Below are 24,426 nucleotides of genomic sequence, written 5' to 3' on the forward strand. Positions count from 1 at the left end.
GATAAGTGTTTGGCGTGATGACGTTTAGTTGTCTCATTAAGCCATTTTTTAAAGATCCCTAAACTTCAGAATTCACAGGTGGGGTTTATGTTGTCACAATCATTTAAGCTTGTGGTGTCCGCTGACCTTATTTCAGGTTTCTGACCAAAAACCCAATGAAAAAAACGAATCGACTTGAGACGAGGGAACCGGAGGTGCAAAAATGCTGACTCATTCCAGATTTCAGGAATTGGACCTGCAGCACTCTATTTGTGACCGTTGTGTGTTTCATCTAGATTGGTGCTTGATGGCTGACACTTATGGTGAAATGTATTTCAAGTTATCATGTGACACTAAACATAGAACCCAAAGTAATTAAACATAACCTGTCCCAAGTAGTATGGAACGGAATAAATGGAAACAGTGGTGGGATGGAAGGAAGGAAGTCTGTTCAAAAACGTGTGGTAGGATTTGAAATGGTCCGTATTAAAGTCAAATATAGTATTGGTCCAAAGAATGTGCTTTGTAGAAATAGGGCTAAATATGCTAAATCAATGTAGATAGATAATTAATGTAGAAAATGAATTAATGTACAATTAATTATTGAGAGGACATAAATTGGGCTGCTTTTTAATATTTCAATGCTGTGTCCAGGAAGCTCCATTGCACTGCTGCTAGATGCCATTGTGCTCATGCTTTCACCTGCTGCTGCTGACTAAAGCCAGCACACTGTGCCCAGCTAAGAGCCCAGCGGCTGTTTATCCCACATTCTAAATAGACAGGTGCCAGTGCCAAAGGCACTCATTAACTCATAATTGTCCAAAAGGTCCTGGGGTGTCATTTATAAACGTACCATATGCACAGAATTTGCCCTTTAAAGAGGAGTAGTGTGCCACACAAACTTGACGGGGGAATGTGCGCACCTGTACAGAAACTCTGAACCTTGTGGCGGACATTATGGAGACGGGGGAAATTGGCGACGCAGATGGTGAGGTGGTGAAATGAAGCCAGATTGTAGAAATGAACTGTTAGTGTGAATTATTGTATTATAATGAGGCCTCTCACTATAGCTCAATATTTCATCAGCGCTGTCTGCGAGCCGAAGCGCAGAGGAGAGAGCAGGACTACTGACACTCGTGGTCGCTGGGGAGCAAACCCCGAATGAATGACATCATTTGTTGACATAAAAGATTACATCAAATAGGATTAAGAACTTGCAAAACAGAGCGTCATTCGTTTTCAATAATCCTCTTAATACTGTGCATATATCACCAAACTAGATTTTTGTTTTTATATATTTTTTTTTGTGTAAAATCACTGTAGTGAACACAACTTAGTTTATTCTTCTATGCTTTATTCGTGCGTTGTACATAGAAAAGCTGGAGTTCTGGAGTCCTCTGCCTTCTCCAGTCACCTCAGCCTGCACAGTGATTTGTCTGCGACACATCAGTAGCTCACAGAGCCGCTCAACGCTCTCATCTTAGAGAGTTTAGGGGGGAGAAATGAGGAGTGAGCCTGAGCACCAGCGCTAGGTATCCTGTACAACCTGCCTTTGGTTCAAGCTGTCACATCAGAGGCAGTTCTCCTCAGCAAATAAGTCCATTTTCACTAGAACAACAGACAGGCAGACAGCTGCGCATGCTGGGCATGATTCCACTAACCAACTGTACTCTAGTCTTTATTCGTTCTTTTTCTTGGAGATCCAGCCCCAGATTTAGTCAGGAGACAATCCATTGCATGTTGACATTGAAATGCGAGCACAAAATAAAATTCCAAAAGTTAGGGAAGATGTTAAAGACTTTGGTAGTATAGCAGGATTTAGTGAGTCAAAGCAAGGAATGAATATGTATGATAAAGCATGAAAAGGGGAGATGACATTGAACTTTGCCTCCTCGTTCATGTTGCTTTCTGTGAGAAATTCTGCGTGTTTTTGGTAGAAATGCTGCCAATCCACTTCCTCATTCCATAGGTTATATCTATATTACAGCAGTGACCCTTCACTGACCCCCCCCCCCCCCCCATGTACAAATCTGTACACTGTCCCTTTACATAACGCCTACGACCCATTTCACCCCCCCCGGACTCTTTTCCTACGTATTCCCTCCTATGGTTCAATGACTACTGTCACATTGAGGACAGCAGAAGCGCCTATGTTCCTGTTGCCACATCCACATAAGGGAACTATGAATGTTCCAGTTAGCTGGGGGACAGTGGGGGGGGGCTGGAGACGAGGTCAGTGCTGGGTTCAAGACACTGATGCATAAATCTCAGGCAGAAAAGGATGTCCCGAATCTCTAGCAGGACCTAAAGCCCCTTTTTGGGTACAGTGCTGCCACAGGCGGAAACTCATTCTCTCAAACACATCGAGCCGTGGCTGCTGGAGTGCATTTCACCCTCCTGTGTCTGGCAAACACAATGCGTTCCATTTAGAAATCCCATTTCTTCTCCAGTTTTGAACTTTCTATCAAAGCTGATGTCCAGCTGACAGAGCCTGCTAGTGAAGGAGGCGGTTGCCAAGTTAAACCTCAGGTAAACCTCGTGTATTGCACAGCTGTAGGTGCTACCTTGGCCTCTTTAAAGATTTTCTCCTGCCTTTGCAGTCATGATTGTTTGCTGTGTTTTCTGAGGATTTCCTGGTGTACGCTGCAGTGGTTGACCTTAAGAGGAAGCTGCCGTTTGAAGTTTGCGCTGTCTGCCTCTGTGATCTTTCTGTGTCTTTGGCTTATTTGGCCGTTAATGTGAATTATCCTGTAAACCTTGTCTGAGGCTGTGTTCACACTAAGCTTTTTCTGTTGAATTAGTTTAAACTCTGGAGCATTTATTCCATTAGTATGGTTCACTGGGGCATGTCAGAACAATGCCATACTCTGTTTTCTGATATATTCTAACATGGATGGCACCAAGTAACTGCACTTAGATGACTGAAGGCTCGGTCCTTTTACAGAAGAAAAGGCCTGTGATTCAATTAGAGGGAGAATGTATTCTAAACCAAGAACAAGATGGTACAAAATGACATGTGATAGCTGAGTTACTCGTCTTTGGCAAGCAAATCAAATTAAAGCTAGGTCAAACCACAGTCTAGACTGGTTCTCATATCCTGCTTATGTTTCATGTGCTCCCATGAGGAGCACATCACCACACTATGATGTTTAACCAAAGCAGTACAGTATTCTTTACTTGGAGTCTGGAGTTTATCTGGAGTTTTCTTCTGATTATGAAAGTGTGGATATTGTTTTAGAGAAATGCTGTACACATAAAGCTATTATTACTTGATTCACTTTGCGACAAACATGAATTATGGAATGCAAAATGGCGCTTGAAGCTGCTCAAGGTAATTTACATCAGCATTGAAAAACAATAGACTTTGTAATAGCGTTCGAGTTAAGCTCTATCTTTTCTCCTCAACATCTATCTTCCCCGTGTTATTGGATTTGCTGCTCTCTGTGGGTTGAATGCGGCGGGCCAAAGCGGCAGCGGCCGTCGTCCACCTTAGTCCCTTATTTTTCTGACATTAATTAAAGGCAATAAGATAATGGAGCTCCTGCTAGTAAAGAGCAGGCCAATAAACCTCTGGGTCACACAATGAATTTGATGGCATTAATTCAGTGTATGGGAAGGAAAGAGAATTTGATAGTCAGTGTTTTTGCTAAATTTAGAAGCCCCTTTTATTCAGTTGGATTAAGTCTCCCTGTTCACATAAAATCTATTTATATTGGTATCAAAAGAATACAGTTTGTGTTGACTGTGCTTGTCTTGTTATACAGTTCCATGTATCAAAGCTGGAAGTCCTTCACTATTCAGCTTTTCAATATTACAAAAATGAGTGAGATAGCATTTCCCACCCTTTATTATCTGTAATGAAGAGTGGCTTACAGTGATTAGAAACGGGCCCATTTTAATGTTATTTGTGATATCAAATCATTTAATGTTGCATACTTTAAAGAAGCACAACATAGTTCAGAGCTCTCTGTTGGTATACGCCTGTGCTATGCAAATTCAAGTCAAAGACTATGCAACTTAAATAATGTTTTAGGCCATACACGTTAATAACATTTACCCCTCTTGGACACCTCAACCCAAAACCTGCCGGCCTTGCCTGGCAGACTGTAATGTACTCATTCAGTGTGACATTCATCACTTCCTGACAGTAGAAAGCTGAACCGCTGTGGGCTCACGAGCACACAGCTCTTGCCTCAGAGTGTGGTGGCATTTTTGGAGATCTATGAGGTGTTTATGAGCAGCTTGAAAAGGGCATTTTGCAGATTTATGGATGACAAGGCCAAATGATCTATGGAAAACAGGGAGGGAGAAAAGGAGTCATTGTGCATTTGAAAGGGTGTTTCTGGCAGTGTGTTTCTGTGTGTATTTGGGTGGGTAATGCCCATCCCTCCCAATCCCACCGTGTGTGGGACCCTTCCACTGTGCAGTTTGAAAGGGACATGAGGAAGTGGAGGGGGGATATAAATGAATAGCTAAAAAGGTCACGTCAAGCCATTCTCATAAAAGCTCATTAACTTTTATTTGTTGCAAAAGATGTCTGTGTAATTACAATAACAGAGATTGAGTTAATGGATTTTCAATAAACAGTGGTGGAGTGGAACCAAAAAATAATAACGCAGAGCTCACGCATGTCTGAGCCTTAACTGCACATTATTGGCAAGTGACCTTTCAAGGAGATAGAGTTTGATCCCAGGTGTATTCTGTGATGTGTGGGTTTAGTTTAAGCATGTGTGTGTGTGTGTAATCTGTGTGTTCAGTGAATGTTCGTGTCCGAGTGATACAGTAACAGAGCTGTTTTTATTGCTGCTCTGACCTTTATTTATTGGCCCCATCATTGTCTACTGGTCAAGAAGTAGAACAATATGGCAAGTAATCAATATGGCTTCCTCCACACATTGTTCAATAAAAACGAGCAACCAGACGCTTACATTTGTCATTTATGAGCAGCTTTATTAGTGGCTCACCGAATACAGTGCAGATACTGCTCTGCCAGTGTCATGCTAAGGCACGCCGAGAGAGTGAAGGTGTGAACGGACTTCCGTACTTGGCACAATTTTAAGCTGAGGAGAAGGAACCAATCGGTGAGATGTGCTCTGTGTCAGGAGAAGCTGCTCACTCCCTGCTCTACATGATCACACTTTGTGATAGATGTGATTGGACACCAACACGATGCTCACATACATTATTGACAGCGGGCAAGTCTGGGTTTCTCTCTGTGTCATTAGCAAGAGCGAGCCGTGAATGATGAATGAAACCTGATGTTACATTTAGGACTTGAATGAGCGAAGCTCCCTGTGAAACAGTAATCAATGCTCAGTCGGTTGAATCACCTCATTGGTCTACAACCTTCAGACTGGGAAGTCATTCAGTTGGGGCAGTGATCCTAAGACATGAAAATTGAAAGCATATGTGTCATCGATCAATTAGTGAGAGAAAAAAGGTTCTATCAGGATTGTAGGGATTCGCTCCAAAGTCACATCAATGCCACCCATGTGTTGTTCCAACACCTCACCTTTTTAACCTGCGTGATACCTGGCTCGCTTCCATAGATATGGGGGAGATTTGTTTGTTCACTCTGTGTGCTGATAGCCTGGCAGACTGTTTGTTTGTTTACTCCGTGTCTAGGTCAAAGCCAATGCCCTCGCTCTTCTTCTGTGCCTTTCCTCTCTCTCACCGAGCCTCTCAATCTGAGTCTCTGAACTCATACAGGCCCTGCTGCGCTGACCTTTTCAGATAGCTATATGTGCTGTAAGGTAATGTCACAACAATATCCAGTTCTCAGATCCAATGCACGTTGCCTACAGAAGCTGAGGGTTGTCTCTGGTGGGGGGTCGACTTGTGGATCAGTTGTTCTTTTGAAATAGGCATGAAGGTGAAAAAGTCAGATGGGTCTGCTGAAGCAACGGAATCAGAATGTGGAAGCTGGTCTAGTTTCTGTAGTTCTGCCGTGCTTCATACAGTTTTATCTAGAGATGCACAGATTGCAATGTTCTTGGCCTCTTCAGATTTCCTTTGTAAGAACTATAATTGCCAACGAGGCTATCTTTTTTTTACCATCGTCCCGGAACATCCCAAAAATGAATTTCCACTGTCGCGAAGTCAGTGTAAACAATACAAAATTCTAAATGTTATCCTTTTACTTCGTTAATGTTAGCTATCTTCTTCACTCAAGCTGAAGAACTCTGTCATGTGTATAAATGTGACCGGAAATCTGAGACTGACCGAACGGTCACCAGTCAGGGCCGAGCAGACGGAAACCAGCTTTTTATCTGCAGCCGATTGATTGGGGAAACTATCATTTCTTTTGCCGAATATGCCGAATATATGATATTTTTGAGAAGTATTCAAAAAGAAATGTACATACATAAGCCAACATATGCAAACAAGAATTTGAGGGCAGTCCGGCGGGCACAGAGAGAGAGAGAGATTATCCCCTTGATCAATCTCTGAGATATTCCATGAGCTTCAATGTGCTGGTTGGACCATGAGGATTTTAAATCCCACAGATGAAAACCTCAGAAATAGATTTTCACTCTGTCTTCTGCTGATGTATTCAGAAATATTCAGCTGACCCAAATCATTTGAAGCGTGACGTGATCACCACAAAGTACACTACCCTGATTTGTTGTCAATTAGAGTGGTGTCCATTCTGATACATGCGTAAGAACATGTTGACCCACAGCCCAACACTACAGTATCTAATGCAGAGGTATAACCATGGCCAAACGTTTTAATGCATGATCTTAGAAGTCAGAGTCCATGGTATGTACGCTATTTCTATATGCAATTAGATTGCAAGTAAAACATTGTTAATACAAATGGTCCTATTGCAAATTTAGACATGTATGCATTTTCTTTTTTTTTCTTTTATTATACTGTGATCATGACTCAATATAATTATACCTTGGGGGAAATTAATCACAGAAATGATGGGTTCAATGTTTGGCACATCTACAATTTTTACACATGTATTTTCTTTTGTTTTGTTTTGGATAAAGCAGGAGTCATCATAATGTTACACCTTGGAGAGCAATCTTCACTGAAGTATTTTGAGTTTATTTCTCACGATTGTTATGCACCACTACTGTTGCATGTTTTATAATATCTTCACTGTGGCTAGAACGACTCTTTGACCAGTCAGACTGGTTGGGCTCACTAGGGATGCATAGACGAGCCTGTTTTTAAACACTGATGAGTTATAGTTTTTTCGTTTATTAAAAAAAGAGAGTAAATAGTTTGATCCTATGAATAACCTTGTTCAAATTGAAGAGATTTATTTATACATGAGGCCAGACATTCAAAGCTTCATTTGAAATTCCAATAATAAATTCCAATGTAAAAATAAATATTGGTACAGCCCTAGTGGTCGGTCTGAACCGGTCTGTTTCCCATTTACTGAGCCAGGACGGACACAGGGCGGACAGTTAGCGGACGGTCAGGAGATGACAAAAAGTGTACGGGATTAGAATAGCAGACTCCACCGTCAACAGACCGCTCCATCTCAGCTGCTGCTGCCACATACTTCTCTAAAAAGGCGCTGTACATTTTCAGATTGCCGTGTGTCGAGCGGTGAAACATACTTGAACCCAAGCAGACACTCTCACAAGTCACACATTGAGATAATGTAGGTCAACTCACATACCCGTATACAGTACATACACACACATTATTGATCTACAGTCATCCACCTTTTAGAGAGAAAGACGGTGGTATGCATCAGGGTACCAACTGTTTTTCCAAAAACTTTACATTTTACCTGCATTGTTTACTTTCAGTTTGCATACTTCCACAAAGACAGCAGCATTCTTTTTAACAGCAGTGAGACATGCATTGACACCTGGCAAGACGCTTGACTAGGTGTTGAAACTCTGAAGCAATTGTTTTGACAATGGCATGTCTATTTATTTCTTTTTATATTTTTTGGGTGGGTTCGGACTCTGTGAGCTGGTACTTCTTTCTGCACTCTACACTTTTACAATTGTTCTCTGTCTCTCTAACTCTAACATGAAGTTGATGGTACTTGAAAGCTCAGCATTTCATTTTCACACCAACACATCTTTCACTTCTCTCTCTTTGGAGGTGAACAACAGAATACGACTGGACTAGCAGAGCTGGAATCATAGCCACTTCCCTGTATTTGCCCTTTTAAGGGTAGCTCATATAGCTTCTGAAAAGGAGGCTGCGCTTCAATAATGGGATTAACGGGGTAGTGCTAAACTGGTGAGCGTATTCCCAAAAATTAGAAAATGGAGCACATCCCATATTTCAAAGACAAGGAGGAAAATGATTTACATTTCTTTTCCCATTACGATAGTGATATGCTTGAACGTTATGCCATGAAGTGTTTGCTCTGAAGAAGGCTCTGGCTGAAACAGAGAAGATTTTTCCCTTTAAATGCAAAAAAACCCTATATATCAATATGTCATTAATATGGCATCAGGTAGCTCAGCTCAGTCTGCTGAGTTGAGTTCAGTATCATCTCAAAGATGGCTGCAGTGTGACTTCAGGTTGCAGGGTATTTTAATCTTGCACCAATTTAGCTTTCCTGCTGTTTTAAAGGAAAAAGAAAAAAACAACAACACGAGAACTTTCCAGGAAAACTGTGAAACTTTGACTTGCAGTACAGTACCTGAGTCTGTATCTTTGTGTATGTGCATTGATGCAGCCTTCAGAGAGCCTACAGTACCTGATCCCATGCTGTGACCAGATGGTCAACACCCATAAACCTGCAAGACAAGAATACAAATAGAAATGTATATGATGGATGAATAGATGGATTCATGGTGTGAATGGCAGATTTTTCCAAATAAAATATGATTTCTAATTGTTTTTTTGCCCGGTGAAATAAAAATGGCCTTTCCACTTATTGCTTTATGCTGTATCATAGGCAGGAAGGGGACTGTCGGTCAGACTGGAGGCCTTTAGCGAAGCACTTTGCATAGTATTTATGAGACGCTACGCTATTGGTTGCCTATTTAATTTGTTTTCTTATGTATTCTAGCTGTTGTAGAAGAGAAAATATTCTCGCAAGCCAGAGGAAAATGATTTGTGTTCTCTACAGCACATTGTTGTGCACATAACACCTGATCTTTCAAAGCTGTAGGGGAAACAAATCAATACTCCTCCACTGATACACAGAGCTAGGAATACAACGGGTCTTCCAGCTCACCTGTGTTTATTGGGTTTTGCTCTTTCTTAAGCTTTTGCAAACAAAGTGAAAACATGTTTCTATCCCCCTTCTGCCTCCTTAGTATTTAATTCTTGCACTGTATACTTTTCTATTTTACAATCCCTTCGTGCATGTAATCCAGCGGCCTCGGGGCCACACCGGGTAGTTCCAGACAAAGTCACATTAGCTTCTCTTGACCTCACAGCTGTAATCGGCTCTGAGGGGAGGTGGGCTGGGGGGGGGGGGGGTTGTGGTGTTTTGCAAGACTCCCATGCTCAGCGTTCAAAGAGCAGGGATGCGAGTGTTACAACAGCTTACCTGGAGATTACAACATCAGCAGTTCACTCACAATGCAACCCTGCAGGATTTGACTGCCATTACCCTACCATGGCGATTTATTTATTCTGTTCATCCATGGCACTTGGAGGATTGTAGTGACTTCACTGGGCAGTTATCTGGAAGGCGAGGATTGAGCTGTGGCTCTCCATCTATGCACACACTTAGGGAAAGACCCTGACAGTTTGAACTGCTGTTACTAAAATTGGAACATCTTGTGTTCTATTAATTGGGCAGTTGGCATCAGATGACGTGCTATGATCATTCATTTCCTTCCTTGTTAAGTCTGCAGTGGCTTTGTGGCTTCTGCAGGCACATGGCAGAATCCTGCTCACCAACAATGCATGGCTCTGAGCGTACCGTACGCCCGTATATACATTTAGTGACACTGTAACAGTGACACTGGGTAAGGTGATTCCCTTCATACTGTACATTGTCTAGAAGTCTATTTCAGAGACGGATGAGAGGGACTGAAAATTGCCAGCCTTCTTTTTCTTCCAGAAATCCCAGACAATACCAGCCATGTTGTAGGAATGGAGAGGCTGGCTAGCTCAATCCTAACTCAATCGAGGATCATCAACTATTGTCACTAAATCAGCCCCTTTAGTCTTTAGCTTCTCTCTCAATTCATTACAAGTGAATGGGCTTTTATTGGCGTGACCATTTTAACAGGGACTCAGGGAGTGTGTGGAAGCTTGTAAGGCTGGATCGACACAGGCAATTTACGAGGGGATCGACGGGCGACTTGAGGCCAAAACTAGCACAAAACAAACATAGCCAGAGAGAGCGAGGGGGAGATTAAGAGATTTGTCGCCCCCCCCACAAACCCCACTGTTCCTCCTTTTTTTATTATCCCTCCGTTTGCTTGTTCACAGCTTGTTTGTAGTGCTCGTCCCCTTCAATCTTGGATGCTGTTGGTTTTCCAGGCTGCCGTGTCACTTTTTTGTGCGTGTTTTTCTTTTCAGATTTTCTCTGGCAGTCATCCAAACAAATTCAAACATGTCCCGAGACTGTTAGTCAAACTGCATCATTATTCTCTTTTATGAAAGCATTCTAAAAGCCGATATCAATTTAAAATGCAAAGCGGCACTATTAAGAGCTGCTTCAAGTGTTACTCAAACAACTTACTGCTTCATGTTGTGCAAATAGAGAACATTTTGAGAAGAGAGAAGGCAACGCAAGATATCTTCTCACAGTGTCGGCATGGTTGTTTTTTCCATTCTACTACCGTGCCATAACCTTTCAGGTTCCTGCAACGTGTAGGTGTTTCTATCTGCAGGTGGCATTGAAAGCACCAGGACATGTTGCATAAGAAGTCTGAGGTATCGGAGCAGAAAGGATGAGAGAGAAAGTCTCCATTCTATGCAGTCAAATGAGGGTTGAACCCATGTCAAAATCCCTGCCAGTGATTCATTCAACACATGCTGAATATGACACATTATCTTTCCTTTCAAGTCATCCTTGACTTATGAAAGCAAGTTTTCAGTGAATTTCCTCTTTAGTCCAGAACGGTGCTATTATTGGGCTTGGATGGTATCAAGGTATACCAGGGTACATTTGCTCCTCTTTTTGTGAAACTGATGAGGAGATGCTGTGGAGTGTGTAGTGCACAGCCAGAGGTCAGTCCATACTGGTGGAACAGGCAGCTCAGCTGAGAAAGATGGCAACTGTGAGTGGTGGGGATAACGTAATTTGTAGGAGCTCCCCGCCAAAGGCCCAGATCAGAAACACCTTGATGTTGGCTCGGCGCTCGGCCGCTATTTGTAAACTGTTTAAAGATGCGAGCAGAGAGCTTCACCGATGCATCGCATAATTTCTAGCAGGCCACATACCTGGATCTATCCGAGTAGTCTGTCGGGGAGCTACAGCCAATTAGAGAGCAAGACATGGGCTGAGGGGAAACACGATACATATGGAATCATGAATATTACACATATGACTTCATCTTGAGATGACCCTTCAATTACAGAAGCAGTTTATTAGCCACATGATGTTATTCAACTGCCAGTCTTCCACCACCAGCCGGACATCATCTCCGTCCAGTGAGAATCAAGGGACGAAGGGCGCTTCTATATCTATCTATTATTCTATGAGCATATACGTATTAGTCCTCGTTAAGTTTGAGTTTAAACCTTGCATGACTTGTGTAAGTGGCTAAATGCATATTTGACACACAGTATTGTAGGCTAGGCAATGTCATCAATGCCACAATAAGCTTTTTTACACACGTTATATATCATATATGGTGAGATATCGAGAATGTATAAAGATTTTAAAAAATAGATGCCGCCCAAGCCTAATTACTGTGGCATTTAAGAAGTTATGGAACAATTTGAATTGTACAGCACAGGATCATTTCTTTGTTCATTTCTGATATTGTGATATACTGCCGATTATTTTTGGAAAAAGTTACTTTGGGATACTTCAAACGTATCGCTCAGCCCTACGTTCATCTCAAAGAAACTGATGTTGACTTACTGTATCATTTGGCTTTATGTTCACATGTAGAGGACAATAACAATCGTGATTGCAAGAGTTTCCACTTCCAATATATCATTCATGAATATTATATTGAAGCCCTCACTGCCTTCTTAGTTTAGTTTAAAAGATGAAAGATGTGGCCCACAGTGTGTATTTTCAAGCTTTATTTCTAATTTCGTCTCTGTGTCTGTAAGACGAATAAGCAAATGAGACCACTTGTAAGAAGATCTTACCGTCCTAGTAGCATCTGTAACTGCACACTGTGCAACCAGATGTTTGTCCTTCATTCGTCTTTCGATGAGTGAGAGAAGATCATCTTTGTGATAAGAAACCTTTAGTTACCACAGTCCTCAAAAAGATCCACAACTCCCGGTGGTGGCTTGAAGCTCCATGTAGCTGTCCTGGAATTGTCTGTCTAAAGTCAGCCGCCTACGTTTGTAGTCTATACTGTGACTACCCCATCGCCGGTCATACCACCAGACAACTAAACGACCTAGGATAGGTAGTTCTCACAAGAGTTTCAAATAGTTTTGTTGTTTCATCAAACTGTAGATTTCTCTTCAGTGCACGACCCACAACACAACAGTCCTCCGTCTCATCCTGCTTCTTTATTCACGCAGGAGATAAGCCCTCTGCCAAGGTTCCTTACATCTCATATCTCCCTCGCCCCCCATCTGTACTCCCCTCCCTCCCCCTTCCACTCCGCTCTTTTCCCATTATCTCCCCCCTCACACCCATCTCCCCTGTCTTCCTAGCTTTGCAAAGATAAGATTTTCTTTCCCAGTGAGTCCTCAGTGTCGATACTAATGTGCTGCTATCATCGATGAACTGTCAGACCACCTCCTCCCGTTCTGCACTGTTCCTCTGCTGACCTTTCTGCAGCAACAATACTAAAAAGACATTTTATGATACATGCATGTTCCATATGACTGCATTTTTCGACACAGGCTTTAATGCACAGTGACAGATTGATAAATTATTCCTTTTTGCCTTATTCAATGACACGTAACACTCTTTTTGTACCATGCCTCAAGTGATTTATACTTTTTTTTAAAAAAGTATAAATATTCTTCATTGCTGAATTAAGCATGATAGCAACGCGTCATTAGATCACAAAAGAGCACATGATGGGAGCGGCAAGAGGCATCAGCCCACTCAATGAGGTGTCTGCTGGAGAAATGGAGCAGCAAACATGTCGCTTAATGTGTGTTGATGTGTCTTTGCTCACAGTTGTTGGGCTGAGGGAGGATGCTGAGAGGCCGCCAGCTAACAGTTAGGGACATCAATGAGGTACCGTCACTACCGTCTCTACCGTCACTGATTGAACCTAACTAAATGTGTCATCATGGTGGTCCCTGTTATCCAAATCACCTAACAGCAACATAAGTATATATAGATTATATATGTATATATATTTTGCACTGGGAACCCCGATTGGAACCAAATCTGGAACCCCGGCATCATTAGTGCTCTGCTCTGTCTTTAGAGCTTCACATAGAAAGACGTTGCAGTGCGTCTTTGCCAGAGGGATAGAGACTTGAGATGCAGAGCCCAGAGGCTGAAATGTCACTGCAATGCTTTGACAGCAAATGAGTCGCTTGACTTTTTCTTTACACCAGTCGTACAGACGGGAGATTTTACTTTTTTTAAGTTTAATTTATGCTCTCAAAGTGTGGCAGCCACACTTACAGCTGATGTGTAATCATTGCTGATAGCTCACAAAGTGGCATCAAATAGGCAGAGACTTCACAGAGATTATGCTGGCAGGCTGTCTTGAGCAGCCAATGATGTCACCCCATGTCTCAGTTGCTCCTTTTAGAACAGTTTTGCAGTCAATAGTTGTCAATCGTGTAAATGCTGTAGCTTTATTACAAGCCTGTTGTAGCTCTCTGTGAGAGCAAACCGCCTCCGTTTGATCGGGACTCACTTCTGTGCTTCATAGCCGTTGCTTGAAGGCACACAGTTTGATTTGTAAGCACAAATAGCTCGACTGATACCTGTGCACTCCAAGGCCTTCACAGTTTAGATCATCATTTACAATAAACAATCTGCACATTTCTGAGTCGTATGAAATGTATAAAAAGTGTGCTGTAGTAAATGGACAGCACACTTGTTTGATCATTGGTTGAGAAACGGTGTAGTGAAGATACAGTACCTTCAGCATGACATAAGAGTAAAGAATATTACATCCTAGCTTAATAGATTGAATCCTGATATAAAAACACAAAAAGGCACTCCATTAATCTGAATTTAACCTTGCATGTTTGCGTATTTGTATACTAATCTAACCTTGTTTTTATCCTTTGTAAGAAATAATCTGACAGAGGATTTGAAAGTGGGGGACAAAGAAAAATGATCTCTTTATGTCATTTGATGAGTTCATGATCATACTCAGAGATTTCAGGAGCTATAGAAACAAATCTCTTTAGGTCAACCTGAGCAGGGATTAGTACAAGAAGTCATTTCAAATTGTAATAAAAAGTCAGATATGCTTAGATGTAGAGAAAATAGTCCATATTCAGGCAGAACAAATGTCACCTTCAATTTTGTTTATCAATATAATATTTTTTGAAATGCACTCCTGAAAAGTAGTGTTTGAAAACTAGAATGCAGCTTGCATACAGGCTGTTGGGTCATGTATTTGTCTCATTTCCACAGATAACTGTCCAAATACAGGTGGCGAGAAGTTGAGGTACTTCCAGCACAGCTAGAGTACTATTTAATTGCAGGAAGAAAAAAAAACCTCAACAGTAAACGTCAGGTTTTGGCTTCACCCCCTTTATAATCAAAGCGCACGGCTTACTGGAGCTGCCATTTTACATCAGTGTTTAGCAGTCGTTCAGGCAGAAAGTCATTGTACTGTAGAAGAGGCAGAAACACTCGACTGACAACAGCCTCAACAGACCAGAATGCCAGGCATGTTCTGTTTGGGTGGTGTTGTGCAGTGCCTACTGTTTCTTCACTGGATGAAACGTAATATGCTCAGCTGCTGCTTGTAGTTTCCACCTACACAAACAACCGGGGGGTGTCGAAAGGCATTCTGGGATGCAGGACATCACAGACTACTGTACAACTACCAAGGCAGAGTGTGTACACTAAAACCTGGAATGCTTTGAACATCATGGAGTAATGATTTATACTTAGTAAATCTAAATAAAGGAAAACACACTGACAACCCACCACTCTTGTTTTCTCAGTATTGCTATGTTTATAAATGAAATAAATGACACCCCTTTCAAAGGTAAAAATAATGTCAAATCCAGTTCATCCTGCTGCCGTCAGTGACTGTAGTGAGAGCAGTTCTCTCTTCGGCCATGGCACGTCTCCAATAGAAACTGCTGTTACATGAACATCTTAGTTAACTCAGCACTAGTCATTACTTCAGAATTTAATATCAGTGACACATGAATGATACTAATACAAACTTCAATGGAAATTGAAATCAGGGTTAAATGTAGTGAAAAATGAGCCGAGTTGAAAATCAAATGTCATTAAGTTTGCAAGGCTGGACGGCCCTACAAGACGGGAAGGCGTTTGATTGGGGAAAGATCACTCATTTGCTCGCTCTCTGTCTCAGACACACACACACACACACACACACACACACACACACACACAAAATATATGTGGATCCTGATGTACCTGCCATTTCTTCTGATTTAAGATATTCATGTTGTCCGTGTTGTTAGCATTTAAATAGTGCTTTTAAGCTCTCTCTGCCACGCAGCCAGGTGCAATGCAGTTAATCTGTGGAGGATAATATCACTGTCGTGTTCGTCAGTGGTCTGCTTGCTTCCTCTCGCTGTCTGCACACATTCAGCAGAGCTAGAGATATCAGAGCTCAGAAACCATTTGCTACCATCCATCCTTGTATATTGTGAAAAACTAGTTCCACAGACTTGGGAAAAAAATAGAACCCAGATAATCTGTCACAGCAAACATGAAGCATCCATTTGATTCATTCAAAACTTCAGTTTATTCAGTGTTTCATTGTGCCTTTTTCACATTGGTGCTGCATTATTTTACACTTTGCTTCTTGTCAATCACCTGACACCCACAGGCGGAAATGAAATGCAAATTATCTATTTAAATCCAGTCATGTTATAAACTTTAGTGTAACATCCATGGTACAATAAAGTTTTTATTTAGGCTGCCTTTTTTTACCCTGCAAAACCTTTTTTTATTTTTTATTGCTGCTCTTCACAGAACAGGTTGGGGGGTGGGAGAGTTATCTGAAATATTGGATTATACAACCCCCCCCCCCCCCCACAGCTGTATCTTTTTCAACATCAACAAATTGTCTTCCTCTCCTGTGGTTTTGCCTCCCCTCACCCCTCACTCTCCCCAGTCGGCTCCTAATAGACTAGCGTTCATCTTATGCTTAATTAGGCTCGTGTCATTTGAGCTGCTTTGTTTTGCTCTGTCCTGCTGAAACGCATCGTTTCTGTTTTCTGATATAAAAGACTCAAATAGTCCAACTGCGATGCTGTTCTACAGCTCACGCTCCTCGAAACCTACTCGCAGGAAATGTTGAAACGGCTTCATTTATTAGCTTTGCATTTAAGGAATGTACCACTCATGACAGGTTTACATTAAAGATGATTGTTTTACTATCTAATAATTCCCACTGCAATGGAAGGCTTTTTTTCAGTCTATCTTTGATCTCCTTTCTTCCTGTCTGTCTTTATCTTAGTTCATAGCTGTCTCACCTTGTCCGAGGGCCCTGATATATGTCAACCACTGCCTTTACCCAGTCCTCTAACTCTAACTCTCAGCGCTGTGATCACCATCGCTGTAGAGGTGCACCCACATTCATTTCTCAAATGATTGCCTCTCCTTGACCTCCCTCTGATATCTACTTTAGCTTTATTAGTCAGCACTGTCGGAGGTTACACTAGTCTGTCTGTGTTAACTCTGAAAGTACAGATACTACCGATGTGCATGCTTGTTCCGTGAAGAAAGCCCCTATACATGTGTTTAAGGTTCCATCTCTCTAATCCTTTCCATTGGATCCCAGTCATTTTCTCTCCCTTCCTGACATCTTGTATTCACTGGGGGATGCTTTATACATTGTGTTGTTGCTAGATAAATCTGTCAATATGTGAGGATTTTTTTATCAGGATTAAAAAGCCTCAATATTTGCACATTTGTCGGGTGGAAGTTTTGTGTTTTGCTGTCGAGATTCGGTGTGAAATCTGCAAATGCCATGTCTTGTGGATTAACTTGTCAGACAGAGAGAAAGTTTCTGACAATGTTGGGGAATTCAGGACAAAGCTCCCCTCTGATTAGAATATAAAGAGGAAGGAGAAGGGGTGTAGGGAGTGTGTGTGCATGTTTCTATCCATCACATGTCTTCTCACTGCTAACTTGTCTCCATTATTCACTAATGTTGTCATTTCTTCTCCTCTCTGCCTCTCTGAAGTCATGTCAAATAGCCTTGGGTGGTTCCTCTTCTTTTCTCCCTTTTTGAAGTCTCACTTTCTCAGTGATTTTGCTGGCCATACAACAGACTTTGGAATAGTCTTTCCAGTGCAACTAGAGGGACTATCAATACAGGGGCTTTGTAGAAGAAAGGTTTGCTTTTGAAGTTTGGAATAAAAAGCTGGTTGTAAAGCAATACCCAAATATTTCAACACTTGGCTACACTGTGGTTTATTATGCAGAATTCAATACAAGGCACACCAAAGAATGCGGTAGAGACGCTGTTGTTCACAGCAATACGCTAATACAGCCACTGTTTCTCTAGCCCAGCATTGTTTGGGTAATGTGCCAACCTGTGTGGATCCAAAGAAAATGTTGTACTGTGTGCTGCTCCAATATTCACTCTGACTATTTGCTTTATGCCACATTTGAGCAACAAAATACAGGGTTGGTAAACTGCAGCTGGAAAACAGATGGAAACATTAGCCGAGGGAACCTCTTTATGGACAACATACACTCACCGGCCACTTTATTAGGTACACCTTGCTAGTACCGGGTTGGACCCCTTTTGCCTTCAGAACTGCCTTAATTCTTCGTAGCATACATTCAACAAGGTGTTGGAAACATTCCTCACAGATTTTGGTCCATATTGACATGACAGCATCACGCAGTTGCTGCAGATTTATCAATGGATTTCAATGGATTTCAAAATTGACATTGACTTTCCAGGTGCTCTCAAGCATTTCAGTTTATTCATACGCAAGAATACGCATACAGTACTAAACTGGCATTGTATTCTTGGTACAGATCATTATACAGTAGATGCCAGAACAGTTACTAGATATTCACATTGTTACACATGTTACAGTACCACAGCTACCCTCAGGGTAAAGTACAGCATTACTAGCTTCCTCAAAAAGTAGAAGTAAAGCAGCTACCACTCTATTCAAGCTTTAAACATTTTGACTCTTATGAACATCCAAATAATTCCTGTCCACTCTACTGTGTATGTCAGAGTTCATAGCTAGGTAATCAGATGTTGGTGTTGGAGCATAAGGGCGTCTTGATATCTGCATGGTTCACATGTGCTTCTCCAGCTGAGTCAAAGTGGAGATAGATATACGGTCCCTTTACTAACACTTGTGATGTTGATCTTGAACTCCCTCTGTGACGCCTTGCTGCAGTGCTTGAGCTCTTATCCATAATGAGAAAATTATTCTGATAATTATAGATGATTATTTTTCAAAAGAAGTCAACTATGACAATAGTTTTTCCTCAGGATGCACATTGGTTGATGGCCACATCTCTCATTAACTGCTGAATACTGACAGAATGTCTTTTTCCCCAATGACGAGAGCATATTGGACTGCATGAGGCTGCACCCAGCGTCTTCTTTCGGAGTGCCTCGGATATTTCCGTGCAGCGAGCGCTTACGGTTCAAAATGTCTTTCAGAAAAGCGCTGCTGGCATCACAGGAGAAATTGGAGGAGAAGCTTATTATGTCCATGTCGGTCTGTCCTGAGCGTTATACGTCACAGACATATGTTACAGACACTATCATAACAAATGTAGGAAAGCAGATTTGTGGGAGCAGATCAGTCCACATGTTGGTGTAGATGGTAAACAACAATGTCAAACCAATAGAAAGTAGCCCAAACAGATAAAAGGAAGCAAGGGGCTTTGCCAGTCGGTCATGCAACTGTGGTCAAGAGGTTATATTCTGTCAAGATGTTTTTGACATAATAACATTTTTAAAACATTTCCAATGAAACGCTGGGATGAAGCTCTCCCCAGGGGCCCTTTTCTGCCAGAAAAACACTATATGGACACAGGCCTTTAGTCATTGTTCTCTTTCTTTGTGCAACCATATATCATATTGTATTTTTTTTTGGAATATATATATATATATATATATATATATATATATAGCGCTTAAGTAATGTTTTAAAAAAATATTTTGCCATATTACTTACTTAATGTTGGTTCGTGCTCTTTTTGTATCCAACCAACAGCTAACTGTGTAGATTCCTTCATGTGCTAAGGAATGTGAGGATAGTGATGCAGAGGTCGTTTTTTCAATGCAGGCATGCTTTTCTGCCCTCGGTAAATCCTTTAGTTAGCTCGGTTAGGATTAGATCTGAAAAGTCTCTCATTTGCCTCCAAAGCTCTCAAGCTTCTCCACTGCTTCCATCTGAATTTTACTTTAGTATTTATTCTATATACACGTCTGCTTTCTGTTCTACCCTGTGACTGTTTCGTTAATTCATTTTACTTTTGTTGCTTGAGGTATTGCACACTAATTTAGAGATATGAAAGCAATGTCACATTTGACTGGCTGTCAGCTTGTCTTTATTTCAGCCTTTTAGGTCACTTTTAGTCTTGGATTGGGTGGAAATTGTTAGAATAAAGCATTTGTATCCCTCGGCCTATATCAAGACCCCATTTCTGCACTGCGTTATCACAAGTATAGAAAAGCTTGTGAGCATTTTCTTCTGAAAAACATTCCCCGCTCTCCCTTATGAATCACAAAGTACATTGAAAAGACTAGGATCGCAGTGGAGCTTTGAGCCTGAGGCTATATGGGATACACCCTAATGAAAAACAGCTCTGGGATGAAGGCTATGGGTGGTAAAGACTACAGGAATCTATCATGCGTATAACTGGGACAAGCTTAGAGAGAAGGGGTACATCCCCCAAGTGTCTGACTGAACTCACATTTCTTCCCTCAGGCGAGATTTTACTTTCTGTTAAGTAAGAGTCAACCTTGAAACAGTATGGATTTAACAATTGATGGAGCTCAATATTTCCTGTAACATGGCCTCTTGGAAAATTATTCTTAATTTGTTATTTAATATCTTTTTATTTTTTAATTCTTTGCTCTTAAGTAGAACATAATGCGAGAAGTAAATAGTCTGTCCATCTATGGAAACAGTGAGGAGGCTCTGAGGAGGGTGCGTTTCTTCAGGATCTGTATCAAACAAACCAACATCCAGACTATCCAAGAGATTCATGCTAGTTGTTTTAGAATTAAAATATATATGTGTATGTTTGTATATGTTTTTGTGTTTGCCTATTTTGGATGTCTGAACACAGGAAGTACAAAGGAAGAAAGGATTAGGGCCTATGTTGAGAGATGAGTGGAGGCAAAAGGTAGAACATCAGACATTCTTGGCCTCAGCTTGGGAGGGAGAGAGGGAGCACAATGAAAGAAAGGATGATGGACTATGATCAGACATGAGACGAGAGGAAAGACAGAGTCATGGCCAGTGCTTACATAAACAGCCACTACAGACATCAGACAAACACGGTCCCCATGCTTCAGCTTGGCAAAAATTAATCATGAAGGGCTTTCAGTCAGTGTACTGGTATCATCTCTGCTGTCTAAATGAACTATTCACACTTAAGGTTTAATCTTTATACGTTCATGTTGATGGTTAAATAGAAAATGGCAGTACATGTGTCAATGAACTTGTCCCATTGAACTCAGTTCAGCCACCAGGGATGCATAGTGAATGGGACCATCCTTCAACTGTAGAAGTCCTGTTGTTCTCCCTAGATGTCCTTGAGGTTTGTGTTTGTATTGTTGGTGTCCTAGCTTCATGTGGAGCGGGACAACATGGGACCAAGATGAGAGGATGTGGCTGTATCCCCTGGGGTCATTATTTGATTGATTATTATTGGTTATTTATTTTATTTCATAGTGGTTTCAGTTATCTACAATATCATTGTTTAATCTCGAAACTCATTGAAGATTACTGAGGTCAATATTCAATTCATAAGCAGAGATGTAATTGGTTCCACACTAGGGTTGAAAATATGTTAGAATTTTCCATTCGGCCACCATCAGCCCGACAACTGGTGATTGCTAATATATTTGCGTGTGCGTGTTCCGCCTTAGCTTCAACTGGGAGATGAGCTGTTTATGCAGCGAAGCATTGTAAAACACACTTCAGTCAACTCCAATAGAAACAATATTAATACTCACCAAACCGTCTTTGTTAGACTTTCCAGCAACCACCATCTGTAGTTTTGGTTGAAATAAACCCCAAACAAACAACGTTATACTCATCCAATCACAGATAGCTAATATACTCTTCCAATTGGCGGACCCTAGTCCATGCATTGGAGAATTTAAGAGAATACCTTTTCAGGAACTGTGCTGGTGCGTAATAGGAAACCTGCTTGACTTGCTCACTTTTCAGCCACGTTTGGCCCCAAATGGTGCGTTTCATATTTATAAATTGCTGCTGTTATCATCAAATCTTAATACTAAAAGCAACTATGTAGGCTTTCCAACACTACGGACATATGTGGACCATGAATAAAAAATGTATTTGCCCTTTTAGCTTTAAAATGGAAACTATTCTTCACTTTACTTTACCTCATAGTTTTCCATAAATTTAATGCTACTGTGGCACAACTGTTAATGCTCTGACTAGAATGTTGTAAAAGATAATACATGGAACCAGTGCAGTTTAGAGTCCCTTTAGAGTATTGACCATACAACAAGTTAATAAAGTAGCACATCATGAAGACTGAGGCCCAGCAGCCAGAGTACCAGATCAAAACACCAAGCTCTCCACAGGGATGCCATGCCAGGCTAGAAGCTTTTTTACGTTCTCGGGTAGGGTTGTAGAGTGGCAGGCGGCTGCTGTTTTATTTTCTAGCATTAGATATTGGCCTTTGCAGCTGTGGGGTAGCTTTTGTGAGTAAAGCGTCCTGCTGTAGCCTGAACTATATGGCTCCATCTCACTGTGTCATTAAGCCACAGAGAAGTGTGTGAGAGTCGGTGTCTCTCAGTCGGGGATCGTCTTTGACTGAAGCCTCCTGTTCCCTATGGGAGGTAGTGTGCTTCCTGGCTCACGATTCTCCACACGAGAATAATACAATATGTGTGTCTGTTAAATTACCAAGCCATTTGCAGGCTTTCAAGAAAGTCAACAGAAAAAAAAGACGTCAGATTAGATATTAAAGGGAGCAGACTTTTTATTATTTTTATTTTGTTTTGCTGCCAAGTCTCCCAGATCGCAAGCCTCATTGGCACTCTTTATTTAGATTTTATCTCGTAAAGATTTAGTTTGAAGAAAAAAATAAAAAGACATTTATTTGAAGTAAAAGTAACTTTAATGAGTCTGCTCTTTGTGTCTGTTCTCTCTCTTTTTCATGTATTCCCCTTGGACCCTCCCTGAAGCTGAAGAGTATGCTGTTGAAGGTAAGACTGATGCTTTACTTCTCGGGCCCTCTGATGGCTTCCCCTAATGCTGTCATGGATGCTGATGCTGGCTGCTTGTTAACACTATGCCCTCCCTCTGGGGAGGAGCATTGTCAGTTTGGACTGTGGTTATAAGTGACTTCAAGGGGGCCTAAATTACAGTTTCCGAACAAGACAAAAGTGACGGAGTTACAACCAAAATGATCTCTGTTTTATTTCTTGTTTATTTTATCTTTGTCTTCTTATTTTGTGTTACTGCGGTTTATCTCTATAGATACAAGCAGATGGTTGTGTATTTCACCCAGGAATGTATTCATGCACTCAGAAAACTGACAGGGCAGCGTGGCTATCTTGATATGACGTGGTGATTTTGAGATAGTCTCCTGGTTTCCTTCCTCCCATTTCCAACAAAGGTGAAGGAAGGCTGCCTGTAAGAGCCCTCGAGAGGCCTTATTAGCTCTCGGACCAGGGCATGAAACCAGTGGTGGGTGGAGCAGACCTTGGGGATGGGTCAGCCTTGGCTTGTCTGTCTGCAGGCTGTTGCCTGTCTCCATGTTGAACTGTTCAAGAAGAGGTTCACCCGCTGGTTGAGTTAGTCTGACACATTAGACTCTAAGATCGACAGAAAATGCTTCTTTGAATATATGTGTGGAGTAGTGAACTGGTGTCTGCCTGTTTTGGAGGTGCATTTCCTCCTTGCTGAGTTTGCCCTGATGGATTACCTATCATACGGCCTGAACCAGCAGGGAAAATCACTCTGACAAACGCCCTTTTGCTCCAGGTTTTCTTTAAAGATGAAAACTTTAATGTTGCATTTGCTTCTCAATCTGTATACCAGGTGTGAGTTGTTTATCTTGTGGCATATTGGAAGTATAAAGTGTATGTCACAGTGCCATTTCATTGTTATCACCTAACCCAGTGAGCTCTATTTGAGTTCTGGTGTGTGCTTGGTATGCAGAATATGTGCACTTGTAGAGGCTGACATTTTCTCAGTTTGTTCCTACAGTACATCAGAGATGCAGGTCTCCTGTACTGATTGTGTGTGTGTGTGTGTGTGTGTGTGTGTGTGTACATGTAGTCGACCCCACGTCAGTACTGCTGAGGCTCTTGATGAGAAAATGACGGGAAAGGTATGGGAACAGGAATATATGGTGGCAACCCCACAATTCTGTCTGACGGAGTAGCCCCTCCTCCAGACGGATGGAGAATGAGGTCAGGAGCAAGATACCTTTTGGAGAGGAAGGTGGAGAATGAGCAGAGGAGGGGGATGAAGATGGGTCGTTTTACTCTGTGACAGGCCCACGGGAGGGTAGGCAACTCCTGAAGGTCCTCTGTTAACTTCCATCACACTACAGAGGTTAAGCTATGCTCTCCAACACATGTACACAAGTATAGTGCAGAGTAATAGTACAATGCAGTGTACCAAAGAAAGAGATATTGGGAGGAGTTGTTTTGTGTTGTGTGTATGTCAAGGCAATGTCACTCAGGCCTAACCTTTTAGCTCAGCATTTGGCAGTTTTCTTAGTGATTTGAAGTATGTTGTGCAGATATTCTTAGGCATGGACAAGTATATATGTTGTAAGTTATGTATCCTATTAATAATGTGGACTCCCAGCAACTTGAGAAGGGAACACCTCTCATTGTGCAGAGGGTAGGTGTTTTCACCAGCAACACCATGGCACAAATATGAAACATCGCTTGGGTTTTTAAAGAATCCTGTATATTATAATAATAATATTAATAATATTTTGAGTTTATTTTGACTCAACAACATACTGGAGGGCTTTATGGAGGAGTCCTCATGTTTAAAGCTAACACCTCAATTCAT

At 41.5% G+C, this 24,426-nt stretch overlaps 1 protein-coding gene across 8 annotated transcripts in view; it reads left to right on the forward strand.

Annotated features, from left to right (window-relative positions):
• nrxn2b (neurexin 2b) overlaps positions 1-24,426 on the forward strand; it is a 620,971-nt gene that overhangs the window by 92,561 nt on the left and 503,984 nt on the right. For all 8 annotated transcript variants that reach the window (XM_031850677.1, XM_031850671.1, XM_031850674.1 and 5 more), the window contains one exon: positions 22,578-22,598. In XM_031850677.1, the coding sequence (XP_031706537.1) occupies positions 22,578-22,598 (21 nt within the window). The remainder of the gene's footprint in view (positions 1-22,577; positions 22,599-24,426) is intronic.

The sequence above is a fragment of the Anarrhichthys ocellatus genome, unplaced genomic scaffold, assembly GCF_004355925.1.
Source record: "Anarrhichthys ocellatus isolate YVR2014 unplaced genomic scaffold, GSC_Weel_1.0 scaffold11, whole genome shotgun sequence".
Classification (NCBI taxonomy): Eukaryota; Metazoa; Chordata; class Actinopteri; order Perciformes; family Anarhichadidae; genus Anarrhichthys; species Anarrhichthys ocellatus.